This window comes from Xiphophorus hellerii, chromosome 19 (assembly GCF_003331165.1).
Source record: "Xiphophorus hellerii strain 12219 chromosome 19, Xiphophorus_hellerii-4.1, whole genome shotgun sequence".
NCBI lineage: Eukaryota > Metazoa > Chordata > Actinopteri > Cyprinodontiformes > Poeciliidae > Xiphophorus > Xiphophorus hellerii.
The window spans coordinates 9,320,987-9,337,213 of record NC_045690.1 but is presented as its reverse complement, the minus strand read 5'-3'; the positions used below and the strand labels follow the sequence as shown (position 1 = coordinate 9,337,213).

At 38.6% G+C, this 16,227-nt stretch overlaps 1 protein-coding gene across 1 annotated transcript in view; it reads right to left on the bottom strand.

The window, feature by feature from the left end:
* The window catches only part of cnksr3 (cnksr family member 3), a 34,229-nt gene extending 18,240 nt beyond the window's left edge, over positions 1–15,989 (bottom strand). The window contains exon 1 of the mRNA XM_032546716.1: positions 15,743–15,989. Coding sequence (XP_032402607.1) covers positions 15,743–15,794 — 52 coding nt within the window. The 5' untranslated portion in view covers positions 15,795–15,989. The remainder of the gene's footprint in view (positions 1–15,742) is intronic.
* Between the last annotated feature and the right edge of the window lie 238 nt (positions 15,990–16,227).

Here is a 16,227-nt window from a genome sequence, read left to right as displayed (position 1 = left end):
AACCTCCAAGTTTGTGTAGCTGCTGAAACAATGAGGCTATATTTACAGCTAAGTGATGTTAATGGGTGTGGGTGCCTGCAGTAAACGTGTCAGTATCAGGGACAGCCCCTTGATGCTATTTAAAGATCAACAAGTTTGACCGTTAACTTCTGCAGCCACTGAATGAAGCATAGGATGCAGGTAGAGCTGAAAGTACTTTAATGCTCACTGCTGAACAACATAAACAAACCTCCAAAACATGCCACCCCCTTGCAACAGAGGAGGAAAAAACGGGCCTTTGTGTGTGTTTTTCCATGTGTGTGTTTAGCCGTGGGTGTGGAAGTAAAAGCCATGTCTCTCTGCCCATCAAAGAGCGCACAGAGAGGGGGCAGCTGCAGCTTCATGGCCCCGTGCCCTGCTTCTCTAAAAGGCCCGTCAGCTGCGAGACACCCTGACTCTTTCATGCCACACACACGCAAACACTCGCACAAATAACATTAGTCAGAGCGAGAGTTTCAGGGCCCAAAGAGCCCTGACATAAAGCAGATGCATCCATGCTGAATTTGGAGCTCGACGTTGTTTAGTTTTTTACTGCAGCACCTGATGTCTTTGTGCTACTGTGACGCTCAGCCTGTGCACCTGTTGCTGACAGTTTGCATACAGAAAAAAAACAAACAAATGTGTTAGTCAGCGCTGACCAAACAAGATCTAACTGCTTGCATTACAGCATCAGCAGGTCTGACTCAACCTGTTGCAAATCCATAATCTGTAAACTGAGGTTTTTGGTGGTACAGATTAAGCCGAGGCTAGATAATATGCTTTATATATGTCAAATATTTTGCATTCAATCTGATTTGTTTGGGAATGTGAACAGAAACAAAATCTATTGACCAAGCTTCCATAGGAAGATGTCAGTCACTGTCCTTGTGATCTAATGTGAAACAGATTAGACCATTAATATAGGTAAACTTTAATAAAATTTGATTCTCAGAGAAAATTTTTTATTTTTATTACAACCTCCATTAGGTTCCATTTAAATGCACCAAAATAAGAATTGATTACAAGGCTATCCTCATTCATGCTGCATCCCTAAAACCTGACTTTTACTGTTTTTTTGTATTTTAGAAGGTGAGTTTTCTTTATTTTGATAAATTTCATGAACAGGATTTTTTTTTCTGCAGTATTTTACCTGCTGAAGATCAAAATAAAAATACAGTGGGGGCTTGAACCAGCAACCTATCAGTTACAGGATGAATTCTTATCTCCAGAGCCACTGCCGCCATAGACCCTTAACTTTTGTGATTCTTGTGTTTACTTCAATCATTTATACACCAAAAATTGTATGTTCATAATTTCCACCATCTCAAGCCAGTTGTTTGGTACTTCTTTACTGTTCACAATCACAAAAGTTTATTCCTATAAAGTGCTGATTTATAATGCTAATTAAAATTCTTCAGGAGGAATGTTACCTACAAAACAAAATATGTATTTTGAATAAAAAACCCAGAGTGGCAGTAAAGTTGACTTTTAATAACCGCTGGAATCCTTGGGAAAAGTTACTGTGTATATGAGAGCTGGAGTTATTCCCCCTGAGTCACAAGGGAAATTTTTCATGACTTGATAAACCATTAACCAGCACATAAGTCAAGTCCAGTTAGGCTCATTACATTTTTCTCATTCCTCAGCATGCTAATTCCCAGGCAAGACTTCAGAGAACAGTTAAGATTAACCTCTGACTGGTCGGCATCCTCTGAAGGAATTCAATTCAGACGGAAAATGAAGGGGGCAGAGTGCCGGCCGCAGCCAAGTACAAACACTGGGGCCAGTCTCCTAATGCGATTAGGGGAAGACAAAGAGTGGAGTTTTCAAGGAGGCAACATTTCTACTTCCTGCTGCGTTAAAAAGGCATTTCCTGTTGAATGGTGCAACCGTGCCCAACGTCAAAGAGGGAAAGCTGTGGGTTGAGATACAGTAATGACCGCTGCTGATTTATGTCAATTGTTCCAAACAATGTAATTTCACCCAACCAGACTGAGGCTTTAAAAAGTCTGAAATGAGACCAAATGACCAAATGAGATGACAGTAAAGACTCTCCGCTTTCCATGTAGATGTTATCTGATTTAGTTATCTACAACATTTCCTCTCCTAATCCTTTATGTACACCTCAGAACAACAGCAAACACTTCAGCACTACCAGAGACTGAAAGTAGGATAAATGTGCTGTGCAGACATCGTTCATTATAATTGCGCCAACACCAAGGCTACAAAAAGAAAAACTCCAACACAGTCTTCCCTCTGAACTCAAAACCTTCTGGTTAAAACAAAAAAAGTGGGTGTCCTTACTGTGGGGCTTATAAAACATTTATTGTCCCTCGATCAATGGCTGCCAGGGAGTGCGAGGGACTATCAATTTTCATTTAAGACAGAGCAACCAGTAAAAGAGATGGAGTGTCACTTTATAGTGAAGTGAGGGATGGGAGGCAGAGGAGAAGGCTGTGTGAGTGCTTTTCAAAGTCTGTGGAAGATGAAACACTTCGGAGGAGTTTTATAGCGACTCAAAACTACTTGGCAACTGTCTTCTAACTGCACCATGTGGGTGAAGCAGAAGCAAAAACAGACAACACCAACATCAACTATAACTTCACCATCAGTGAAGGTGTAAAAACATATGTTGCCAATGAATTTAAATTAGAACCTGTATTACCAAAGCTACCACTATCCATCGTCAGTTCTCTGGACCAATAAAAGAGAAAATCTTCTCAGATATTAGAAAGGTAATCCTTTCAATCTGCTTTTCTGTAAAATGTTAGTTTTATATTGACTTTATCCCGGTCTGAAGAAAGCAGGAGAATTTCGAAATGTTCAACATTGCCCATATTATAGTCTTAAACACATTTTAAAAATGGGACAATCTTATTTATTGACTCCTGAATTTAACTACATTTTACAGAAAGACAGGTGTTATTAGAGGAGAGAATTAAGAATCAAGCAGTGTCCTGAAGACAACTTAGTGTATTCTTTGCACACACAGTTGCTCTCCTAGAGTGGCACCTGCTGTTGAGTGTGGGGTCTTCTTACCACCCACCAACTCAGCTTCTGTAAACACTGATTACATGTTGAACAGGTTATAAATGCATTTCTAGTGTGTGTATGAATAAACAGACTCAAGCAAGCAAAGAGTTGGAAAGTCTCTGCAACGGAAATTGAGTGAAACCTGTAAGCCTCTAAGCATTTGACTTTGGCAGTATAAACACAGTTGTCCTTCTCTTGCAAAATAATATGTTTTGACCTATTCTCAACACTTTATAAACACCTGGAGCTTTTTAAAAAAAATGGTACACCTGTTGTGCAGTGCGACCTGTAGGTTCAGTAGAAGAAATATCAGGATCTATAATTTGTATTTATGAGATGACAAACACGCTCAAAATCAGCCAAGATGTCTTCCTTCACCAACTTCATCCGTCTGTCCCAAAAAATGTGCAGATCAATAAGAATTTCAGTCCTGCTTCTGGTGGTCAACTTGTCGTTCTCAGAGGTTTGGTTACACAAAAGGGTGAAGAATCCCACAGAGAGAACTAAACAAGCGCCTTCCCCCATGAACCCCTCCCTGTGCTCCCAGTGGGAGGTGCAGTCACCAAGTAACGCACTCACACAGACACAGGCACAAAAACAATATGCCTGCTGAGGTAACTAGTGGGAAAGCTGCTGGGTGTAGAATAGCAAAGCCACTGTAACTCCACTGTCTTTTTACGTAAGCCCGGCCTCCGAACCTGTGGGGAATGGTCAGGAATTTGACTCATTGTTCTCCACTCAGCAGCTCCATTGTGGGAACTTGCACCAGCTCTGGCACAATGGTCTCTGGCCAGACCAGGCATGCTGTAATTGAAGGGAAAGAGAGTGCTCCTCTCGGGTACTGCAGTGCTATTCTCTAATGCATGACTTCACAGAAGGACAAACAAGCAACAAAGCAAGTAAATACCCTTGCAGTAGCATGTTATGAAGTTTTTTATATCAACTCTTTGACATACAGACACTGGAGATAAGTTAGTGAGTGCAAAGAAATCTCTGTCAACGATCATACAGTTCCCAAAACATTCACAGTAGTTTGTATCCAAAACAAAATTTGCCTGATACTATCTGAGTGCTCAACTGTATGACCCTGCGGGACTCATTTTTCGTCTTATCATTCCTCCCTTTAGTTAATAAAGACTGTCTAACTTCATGTACCCTAATCTCAAACTACAGACAAGAAGTAGCTAGTCGTCCCGAGCAGGTCTCCTGAGTGTGGAAAAGCAGCTGAGGCTGGCCCCTCCAATGGAGGACAAAAGCAGCTCTGTCTCAAGCATGGTGATGGACGATGACTGATGAGCGAAGAGGGTTTAAAGGTTACGAAGCTGTTACAGTTTGAGCGGATCAGCAAGTGTGAGTTCCACTTTGGTTTGCAGTGGTACAAAATTTTCACAGGGAAACTCTGACATTATCCAGCTGTGTTTGGCTCAACCAATAATTTAGCCACACATGTAATTGGATATTGTTAAGTTTCTAAAAACTAATTCATTTGCTAATTGGTAAAAACTGCTAATAAAATAAAGAAGGGCAAGCCTCAATTTAGGTTATGAGAGATCTTAGCCTGTCTTTGACTTTTGGTTGCAAACATTATAAAACAGAGAAGAAAAACAAGGAGAGCAGCAGAACAGCTGCAGGCTTTTTCAATGAATGTCTCTGCAAACCCGGAGCAACCATAACAGTTGGCCCCTAAGCTAAGGGTGTGGAGAAAACAAAATAAGAGCTTACGGTCTTAGTGAGGGTTGTTTCTTTGTAGCTGAAATTTGACCCAGTTTTTTTCTGTCTTTGTTGGGTTTTACAAACATCTTTCACATAAAGCATCAGATTTAATAATGCCCAGTGGAAATGAATGCCTTTGTTGCATATGACTAACAACTTAGAGATTATTAATAATTATACATTTCATTTAAATTTCGCCCTTTTAAAACACTCAAGGACACTGAACAAACAAGTTAAAAACAACATAACAAACCATCAGCATCTTACAAAAATAAACCATTACAGGGATTCTGTAATTGTGGATAACTTCCAAAACAATTATCCACAAACACAGGGGAAAAAAAATCCTCACTATATTTACAATAGAAATCCTTTAAATTCTGATGCAAACATAGCCATGTCAAAGGTTGTTCTCAACGTTGGTATCATAAACTACTCCTATTAGACTGATCATTATAAAGGAAGGTCCTGTCAAGTCTTGTTGGGCCTATGTCAAGGTATGCCAAAGCTTTAAATAGAAATGCTTTCAAAATGAATACAATAAGGAAGAATTGTCCCTTCTCCACCTGTTGCTGCAAACTGCCACTCATTTGGCTGAAAAAAGATTTCTTAATCTACTTCTGCAGAACACAATGACAAATGAAAGAGGTAAATCTGCTACTACTTGATCTGAATCTGTAACATGTGAATATCCTTACAATGCAATAAGCACATAATGTAGCAATACAACTAAAGCAAGAAGAGATACAAAAATACTTTGGTGCAGAATCACCAATTCATTTCAAATTATCGATAATTTCTCCTGCTCTCTGCTGCTTTTCCCACTTGTCCATTTTAAATTATATATTGCTAAAAACCCACATTGCTGTCAGAAAATAGCCTTGTCTGTCCAATCTGTTTTTAGAATCAGTATCAGAATGAAATATTTTATTGATCCCCAAAGGGAGATTGCTTTTTTGTTAACAAGCTACTCCATTCAAAGTGTTAAATATAAGCACATATAACCATTACAGATACAACTTTTGTAAAAAAAAAAAGTGTGTGTATGTATATATATATATATATATATATATATATATATATATATATATATATATATATATACAAAACAAAGAAATAAAAGAACATGGAAATATATTATTTACTGAACAAGACAAGCAGCTTGCAGAAATAGATTTTCTAAGTCTCAGTTGGTTCCTTTACATAAATCCTCACTCTTCTGGCAGTCTACCTACTACACTCCATCTCGTCACCACAAGCATAAATTCACAGTAAAGAAAGCAACAAAGACCTCAGAAATGTTGCAGACACGCCCCTCCCGTCTCTCTTCTTGTTCCAATGTCTACTCGTCGACCCACCACAGAATTTTCTTTTCCTGACCCCTCTAATGTTCATATTGTTGTGGTTCAGCCTGTTGACATTTACCCCAAGTGTTGAATGGGTGCATTACAATAGAGTGTCTAATGTAAGGACTGTTTGTTAGCTATAAAACCCTGTCACAAGTTAATATTAGCTGTCTGTGTGGCCTTACAGTCATTACTGAGGATTGCATTTTGTTTAAAATGCCAAGTCAGACAACATAACATCACTTTTCACTTACATATAAACATACTGTGAGGAGAATCTATATTAAAAAAATAATTTTTTTTATACTAAAACAGAAGCAAAAAGAAGAAAGGAGAAGAAAAAAAAGACTATTTCTTTAGGGGAACAATTCATATCAGTTTCTGAATCACAGTTACTGAGACAAACACATAAAAAGGAAAAGCAAAACAAAAACATGGAACTCTGCGTGGTACTTTCCCATCACATGCATGGATGTATGATCAGGGTGGCCCTGCATGCTGATTACAGACCTGTTTGCTAGCACCATAATAGCGGCCTATGGAAACCACAATAAAGACAAATAAGATTTAGTGGGAGGAAATGAACCCCACTCATTTGCCTTTCCAAGGGAATAGAGTAGCACCCTCTGTTTTGCTGTTGAATATGGGAATATTTTCAAGCAGAGTCAAAGTCAAATTTGCAACGTTATGTTGTTTATTCCCACAGCAATGCCTTATTTGACATTCCGACAGACAAATATGTTAGACATGACAAAAAGCTTTTAATTAAACTTAGACTTGTCCCAGTGCCTCACATGACTCAGTACAATACAGTACTTGCTAGATTCCTAGTGTTGATTCCCATTGAAGAATAAGGACCACTAATTGTCATGAATCTACGAGAGGGCAAATGGCCACGAACATCTCAAAAAACCCAACTGAGAGAGCAGAAGCAAGCTTCTAACTTTGCAGGGGATATGTCTGTTGTCTCCCTGGCCTGTTCAGACACACATCTGAGATTTCTGTCTACCAGATAAATCCAGATGGAAGGTTCTTTGGTGGAAAACTGTTACTGGTGGCCAACCCACTCATCTACAATGGCTATAAACATGAACTGGCTGTATCTGCAAACAAAATTAAGCCTAGAGCAATGCCAAGGGGGAAGAGCCAGAAGTTGAAGCAGGAAATGGGACAGAGATGGGGGCGTTTAAAAAGTAGAGCAGGCTTGTGTCTAGGTCTGAAGTACCTCTGCTCCCAATATAAATAATTAGTTACCGCTCAGAGCAAGAACACTAAAAAACATTTTTTTTGCTCTCGTATCTTAACTTACTGTAGCTCTTTAAGAGAAATTACCTGAAATCAGACTCGGTTAACCTATTAGCTTCTTGGGACACACTTTTTCTCAACATATAAAACAGAAGCAGTTGAAAGAATTATGCAATTCAAGACATCACGAGTCTGCCTACAGGACTGTAGGCAGCTGATCCTGTTCTCCCTGCTGCGAGGGATGTGGGTAAGGGATGGTGAGTCATCCTCAGTTAGAGAGAGATCAGTGACTGACAGTGTGTCACCCACAAGCCAGGACAGGGTGGCTCTGACGCACACAAACAATTTAATGCTGTGCTGTACATTTTCTCTCAACAGTCTTTCTTTGATGTTGCAACATTTAGTTTTAATGCTCAAAAACCACAAGTGGATTCTCAAAGAAAACAAACAAACACGGGTATCTATCCCGACCTCACTCACCACGCTTAAAACACACTCCACCCAACTGGAGTTGGGTGAGGTCCGCAGGTGAGGTTTATTTGTAGCACCTGGTGGGAATCTCCCAGCCATGCCAGATCAAGAAAAGAGAACTTTTTATACCTGTATGAGATTAGTATATTGTTGACCTGAAGTAATATCAAGATGGCACATTCAAACAGACAAAAGACAGGTGAGATAGTTTACTCAGGTGTTTGCAGCAAAGCTTTCAAAAGAGAGGCTCAACAAACCCTCCAATGATTGCTTCCTCCAAGATGGAATTTGTACAAAGAGGAGCCACCCAATCTTCTAGAAAAAAACTTTCAAAACCTATATTTGCTTGTATACTCTGTTTAAAGCTGGGTTGAAAAGAGAAAACAATGATTTTTACAATTCTTTGTCTTTTCTAGAATGATGATTTCAAGTTAAGAGATGGTGGTCAGAAGGTGTTTCTAGTATACCTGTGTATTGCATTCTTTAATTAGACTTGGGCTGGAATAAGGAAGTAAGTAAAGACAAAAGGATGTTTTTCCTAGCAGATGATGATAGTGATGGGAATTCTAGGGCTAAATGAACAGTAGGGAAAAGCCATCCTCAGTTCTTCGTTGCTATATGCTTCAGGAATTTTTTGAAGGCTCCCTAACTGTCTTTCAGACAAACTAAATGAAAACCAAAGCTTGGCACAGTAATGTCAATTCATTAGCTTTATGGATTAATAGAATAACATTCAGCTTTAAGGGCCGCAGACCTGCGTTAAAGAAAAACAATAATGACTATCAGTCACAAAACACAGTCTGGGACTTCCATTTAGCCTTCAAAGTATTTTTAGTTCCATTTTCATCTATTCAATCAGAGTACACAAAGGTATAGTTACCTAATGTACCATAGATGTACATTAGGGGTTTGTATTTGATATCGTAATATTTCAGGCTATTATTATAGCTATTATTATAAAATAAGAAAGAAGGTAGTTCTTATACTGTACTGCAACTTTTGGGTTGCAAGACGACTATTCGTCCCCTTGAGCCACAGTCGCCTCACTCACAGACCTGGCCTATAACATTCAATTATATACCCTGGTGAAAAGAAGACTTTGACAGAGTGTCAGGTCTGTCAAAGTCCTGACAGCAATTTGTTAGCACCAAGGTGCAATAACCACCAACTTACTGTTATACTTTTAACACTAGTTAGCATCTGCTTTAGAAACTTTTTCTGTGAAGGTAACGATTTGATTTAATTGAAAAAAATAATAATAATAACTACATCTCTATTCTTTTGTTTCAGTGTTTGAACATGAATGTGTGTAAGCGATATCAGCACATCCATACACTTCCCTATTTTCCTTCTTCTGTTTTCATTTGAACCACTGTGCAACCACTAATAAAGCACAGCCACAACCTAAAACTTGGTCATACCAAAATACTTTGTTTATGTACAATAGTTAATGACAGTTTATATTTTAAGCAGACCCATTTCACCATAGCTTTTTCTTTCATTACCTAAGCAAGGCAGCTCCTGGGCTAATCCTCTGAGGGCAGACCAAGGCCAAACAGCTTGTAATACTAAACCGTGATCACCTGGGAGATTTGCAATGCACATTTAAAATTTGAATGAGAAGCAAACAGGTCTAGCCTGGGAATGTCAGGGATACGGGGAGACACCCCGCCTCCAGTTCCCACACTGTGACAAAACATGTTTGAAGCTGACGTAAATGCAAACTGATTTTTAAAAAAAAGAAAAAAGGAACAACAAAAAAAACTACCCTTTAACATATTTAGCCATATTTACAATTTTAAAGGTGATGTGAAAAAGTGTGAATATGAAATTGGAACATGCAGATTAATATTTGATTATTTCTCTTAAAGACTCTCTGTGCTGGAGGCTCTGGAGCATCTGGACTATGTGAGAAACAGGCTGCACAGGAACCAACAGTGACAAAACTTCTCCCCAGAGGGAATCCTCTTACAGCACTTCTCTTTAAACTCCAAACGCCAGTTCCTTGGAAAAATGACACTACAGTCTGCTGATCAGTGCAACACAAATGGCTGATAAAAATTTTTTTTTAAAAAAAGGCTGTTTGACTGGATGAATTGAAACTAGTGAATAAGAAAAGAAGCCAAACTAGGTTTCAGGTGAACAAATTACACCAGCTTCCTACTTCCTTTCAAAGGCAAGTTGGCATCAGGGACAAACAAACTTCTGCAGTCTTTCAAGAGTACGTCTGGATTTATTTGACACCTGTTCCTCTTGAACCACGCATGCACAGTTTACGCAGAATACAGGCTACTAAAATGAATTAATGGTGCCCGTGGTTGATATCTCACACAGAATTATACTTCCCTTATACAGCAGGTGCTAAAGCAGCAACAGGAAATTCTACCATGAAACTGAGACGTCTGCATTACGTCTGCTCACGCTCCTGTCTAGGAAGTTTCTGTTTCTGCAAGATAAAGATCAAGGTGTGTCATCCCTGTCGACACACCTTGCTGTCATCCCTGCAGATGTTGCTGCTCACGACATCCATCACTGAAGTCACTCACCTTGTTGGGATTCAAACAGTCTTGTTATTTTTCCCCAAACAAATGCATGGTCAAAGGGGAAAGTGAATTTAGCACATGTTTATCACTTCTCTAACCACCCAGCTGCCTCTTTAGCACCTTGGCGTTACTTCAAAGCCCGACACCAAAAGTTTGGCTGACAAACATTTCTGGATTTAAAATGTGTTCAACAATGCCAAAGACATGACACTGCATTTTATTTAGATGAGTAGCAACAATGATGTCAATAATTGTTGCAGATAGGCATGGATTGGTATAAGGTTCTCTATAATAAGAAGATTAAACAGCATTAGTGTATTTACACACAAACATATTTAAAACAACTTATTGGCCAGTTCAAATATTCTCAAATTAAGATTTAAAACAACATTATCTTAGTAAGAGCGATGGCTGAAAGAGTCAACTATTTGAAAAAAAAATTCTACTGGCCAAAATCAGAATCGGCAGGTCAGGCTTTTTAAAGATCAGTGACCAGCCAGAAAACTGCAACCCGTGCACCACTAGAAATAACAACACATGATTTAATAACCTCATGAAACAAGCTATTACAAAAGTCTAAGATTGATTGTTGTGGAGGGAAACAAAAATGTTTGAGAAATGATGAATTTGCCACGAGATTATACAAAAGAAAAATACTTTTAGTTATAGGAAAGAAAGAAAATTTGTGGGAAAGAAAAACTGAGGTGAAGGCATTAACATCAGGGATTTCAAATTAAAGGCCTAAAGGTTGTATGCCCTGAAACCTTCATGGGTCCCCAGTCCTGAAAATCTGAATCACATGACTCTATTGCCAACTCAGCATCTGTCAACTTCAATAGAGTCCTGCAAATAAATTAATGATTTGATTGAGGTGTGTTGAAGCAGACACACATAAAAGTTGCAAGAGTTTGACAGCCGTCCAATAGAGGATCACATTCAGTTTTGCTGGGTCACACCAATATGACTTACAAGTGCAGCTGTCACTCCTTGTACTGATGTGTGGCGACCCAGGTTATTTGGTCTGAAACCACCTGTTGTTTAAACACAGGGATGCACAGAAAGATCCGGAACGGTTGTGAGCAGCAATGGCTAATTTTATGCTTCACAAGCCCTGATCAGTGAATGACTGGTAGGAAACAATATCTCATCTTCTGTCTGATTAAAAAAATGTCCCAAAGTTTACAGTTACAGGAACACTCTTCTGTGTGGAGGTTGTTACTGAGGGAAGAAAACTTGATTACATGTTTAAATTGAAGTCAGACAACAAACAAAATAGTGTGGAAAGCTTCTAGAAAAGAAATTATTTCCACAGAGGCATATCTGTTGTTCTTTTGTACTGCTGCTTTTATTCAGGGACCAATCAACAGAAGGTCAAACCTATTACAATAAAGTTGCTACGATTTTTCTTTATAATAGTTAAACCCCTTCTGACCTGTAAAACACTGGATAATGAAATGACTATTTTGGAAATCTCACCAAGTGAAACGTTTTCTAACATGTACAAGGGATATACTGTTGAGAAGTCTTGCCTCACTAATCATGACAAATGCTAAAATAAGATGCTAAGGACAGTTTAGAATGTCAACTTTGCAATTGTTTTGTTTTTAAGCTGTGCAACTCTGACTACGTCCTCACAATCAGAGTGATGACTCAATGTAAATAATAATTGTTCACTACAGAAGAATGCGTAAGGTTCCTTTTATAGTTGCAAGTGAACAAACATTTTTCCTGAAAAGGAATGAAGGAGATATAATGTAATTATTTTTATTTGGGCTCTATTTGGACAGATCTTTGATACAAAAGTAGCAATCATTTATATGTCCACTCTTTCTGATACTTGGTTTTTGTAATTTAACTTGGCAGCATGTAAGAAATGATACACTGGAGGGGATTCAGTGCCTCAGCTTGCTAAGAATTGGACAGGAGCCATTCAGTCTGACAGAAGTTGCACCAGTTTATATGTCTGGAATGCCCTGTTAAAACCCAGTAGGTCCACAATGGACTAGAGGGGAGGGATTGGTGAATGAAATACTATTCAGCTGAGTTAGAGCTAAATATTCTCATGAACGTCCCAGCTCTTCACAGATGAAGTGCTGCCTGTGTGGAATCAGGACTATATTTGGAGCAGTACTTTCGTCACATGATTTAAACTTCTTGCCTCATGAAATTGGGCATGTACTGTAAGTCATTGTTTTGATGTAATTTGTGGAAGTTATTCAGGTCCAACCAAACTCAAATCGCAGGCACGGTTTTAAAATACATTTATTGAGACTATTCTCAATAAATGTATTCATTGCAAAAAAAAGTGAAGTTGCCTCTTCGAGGAAGTGATCCCAACACATGAGATATGGCTTAGCAGTCACACGACACCATAGGACCAGCTGGAAAATCAGAGCTTGTGGTGAAGGACAACTGCTACAGGCCATTTCTAGGCACCAAACAAAAAAAACAAGTGTCTAAATTCAAAGAATCAAACTCCCTTTCACTGGCAATAAGCATCAAGCGACAATCACTTGATCTCTTCTGACAATGCAGGTGATTAGCAACGGCTTCAATAGACAAAGAACTGTGGCTGAGTCCTGCTGAGGAGAACAGCCTGAGGCGAATGAGGACAAAGGTCTTCATATAGTTGCTTCCTGAGATGATCATTTGACTTCAGTCACAAATAAGGAATGAAGGAAGGAAGGAAGATTTAGACAGTGGGTTACTGAGTAAAGTCTACAAATAATTTTACACACTATTTTGTTTTTTTCATATTCATCCATAAATCAAAAAGTATAGGAAACCCTGAAAAGCTGAGTTCCTGGGTAATGTTTTAGACTGCAACAACCATTGCTGCATATTAAAAGTTACTCAAAAGCTTTCCATGTTTTGTGGCTCTGGCAGATTAAAAGTTGACCCACCTGCTTGGAGCATAATTGCAGTCTACACCCACAGTAAACACCTATAACTAAAGCAAATAGTTGTTTAGCCAACTCAAACCACACCAGTTCAATGCTTTTTCGGAAAGCTTCTGTCATCCACTAATGTGCAAAAACAAAACTGCAATAAACTCTTCTGATGTAGTCCAAACATGACAACCCAGCATTTAACTCAAAACCCCAAATTAGATAAAGATGCAAACTCATATTCCCCGTTTATGCATCACCTGGTTTGAATGTGAAAAGGGTGTGTGAATTTTTCTCATGCTCATGCTTCTTCCCCTCTGTTGTGTTTGTAGGGGGGCTACAAACCCCACGATTAGGAGCTGCACAAAAATCTGCTGAGTCAAATTTTCACCACTCTGACAGCAATGGAGGTTTGTATTGATAAATAATCCACAGTCAATGGGTGCACTAGCTGGGCTTTTTTTCTCCACATATGCCTGGATAATCCCTGTGCTCCCTACTGACACTCCCATTGACAGAACATACCTCTGTCTGATAAACAGACAGGGCTGAGTCACACAATATGAGAGTTTAAAAAAAAGGGAAATCACCTAAGCTTTGTTATGGGAAGTTGTTTATAGTGACGCATACAGAAACAGGCTAGTATCCAAACTGATCATTGTTTTTAAGTTCATGTTTCATTTTCTTGCAACATATCAGGAAAATTAATAAGATATTAGTTTTGGTCTTTGGAACAGGTTCGCCTGTCACTGCTTTACATTCCTCTTATCCTCACATTCGCTTAGACATAGTTATGCTGTGACTGGAGATGGGTTCAAAGATTAATGATGTCACCAACATAGCAAGCATTCCTTTCAGTGCCTTAAACAAGTCTGTGGGTCCTCGAGAGCTATCCGCAAATAATGAAGGGACATATCAGAAATAATTGATTACTGTTCATATTTTTCTAAATATCTAGTTACACTTTATGTTTCTGTCATATTTTAACAGGAACATTGGTGTTTGTTCCATTTCAACAGCTGGTCTGTCCTATTTAGGTCCCAGGTATTCGAGCAGATTATCAACAACTAGACTTTTAAAGACTTTTTATCATACTGTTTCTAAGGTTTAAATCACTTTAATGAGCTAATGATAAGTATTTACAGTTTTCCTTTGGCTGTGTAGAGCATAGAGAAGCTCAGCCCTCATCTCCCTCACTTATTGCTGTAATCTGCCAGTAAACTGCCTGAAAAATGACCACAGCATGGCAGGTAAAGAGATACTACTCACCATGTTTTGTTAAGATAACATTTAAAAACTACAGATAGCAAATTACATGGTCGTTAAGGAGCCAACTGCAGACAAGCCACCTGAGCAGAGTGCCCAACTAAGTAAACAGATAAGGTCAGCCTTGAAGACTTTAATTACTCTAAAAAGAACAGAACAGCAAAACAGTGCAATATTCTGCACTTAAAGCACTACCAGGCTGACATCGCTCTTCAGTGTGGATTATGTTACTGAGTGGAGCAGACTCAAAGTAGGCTATTTTCATTATCAGAGAGGTGTTTAAAACAGTCAGAAGCCAATGAAGAAACTATGGCCAGGAAACAAAGAACAACAACCATCACTTTTTAAGATGATACTACTTTAAAACCAGGCTAGTTACTTGAGCTGGTAGCCTGACCAAATAATCCAGCTATAGAGAGCAGAGGGTTAAATGGTATACAAGAAGAACTTTAAAAAACAACAACACATGTTATCCTGTGGTTATGTTATCATGTAACACATTTTGAATGGTCTTGTTGCTGAAATGTGCAATATAAATAAACTTGATCATTTAGTTGTTGTTTTTTTTCTTGAGGCTTTAAAAAATTAATTAAAAGAAAATGTTACAACTTCATAGCTCTACCAGTAAATGTTTCTATTTAGAAGCAGAGAGATTAATTACTTTTGAAAATCATCACATCAACCTATTTAATAGTTATTCACTGTAAATGAATAACGTCAGAGTAAATATTTGAATATTTGAAAAACATAAACTACATGGTCAAAGGAGTTACATTTAATCTACCATGGCTGGACTAGACTGTGACTTGAAAGCTAAGGGCCACAAGGGCACAATGATTACTAGTATGCATCAGTATAGCTTAATTAAAAATATTGAGCAAAACAATAGGGTGCAGGCTCGCTCTCTCTCTTTCTCTATGAAAGTGCAGTTTAAACATCGGGAAAAAAAATTATTTTGTCAGACTAACAGCTTAAAAATTCACTCATAGTGAAAAAAATATATATACAAGCATCACTGGTTTTCTAAGTTTGCTAAGTGAGAGTAAAGAAGGGAATGTGGTTCTATTGTTATGCGGCTGAGTGAAGGTATGCTGTCACACTGGAGCAGTTTCTATGAAACTAACTACAGAAAACGAGAATCGAGTTTTAACAGTTGTGAAATTGTGATGTTAGGACTGTTAAGCACAAACAAAACATTGACTAAAAACGTTTCACTCACCTTTCATCCAGTCGACAACTTGTTTTGGCGTCCACTTTGTTATCGGATCCATGGCTTCTTTAGTAACAAAGTCAAAGACAGAAGAAAAATAAAACAAAAAGGTGACGGCGCCGATAAAAAAAAAAGTATTAACTTTCAACTCTCCCCTGTCATGTTCTTCACACAAGCACGGCGACTTTAGTCTGCGTTCACTCACTAAACAACTCTGAACAATCACGCATGACTGGAGGCTGGACTGACTAAGACCGACATCCCCTACAGCGCCTCACTGCCCGGGTTGGGATTTGTGGTGCCTTCAGGGACTCCAGGAAAAAACACAATTTATGTGAAGAAGACTTTTCAAGAAAAAAGGAAAAACTTTACCAGTTCAACACTTCTGAGGTAGCGTTTTTCACAATGTAATATATTTTGTACTGATTTAGTATTTTTCAGCTCCTCGCTGCCCAGAGTGGGACTGATGCTGCCTTCATGGACTGCTGGAAGGA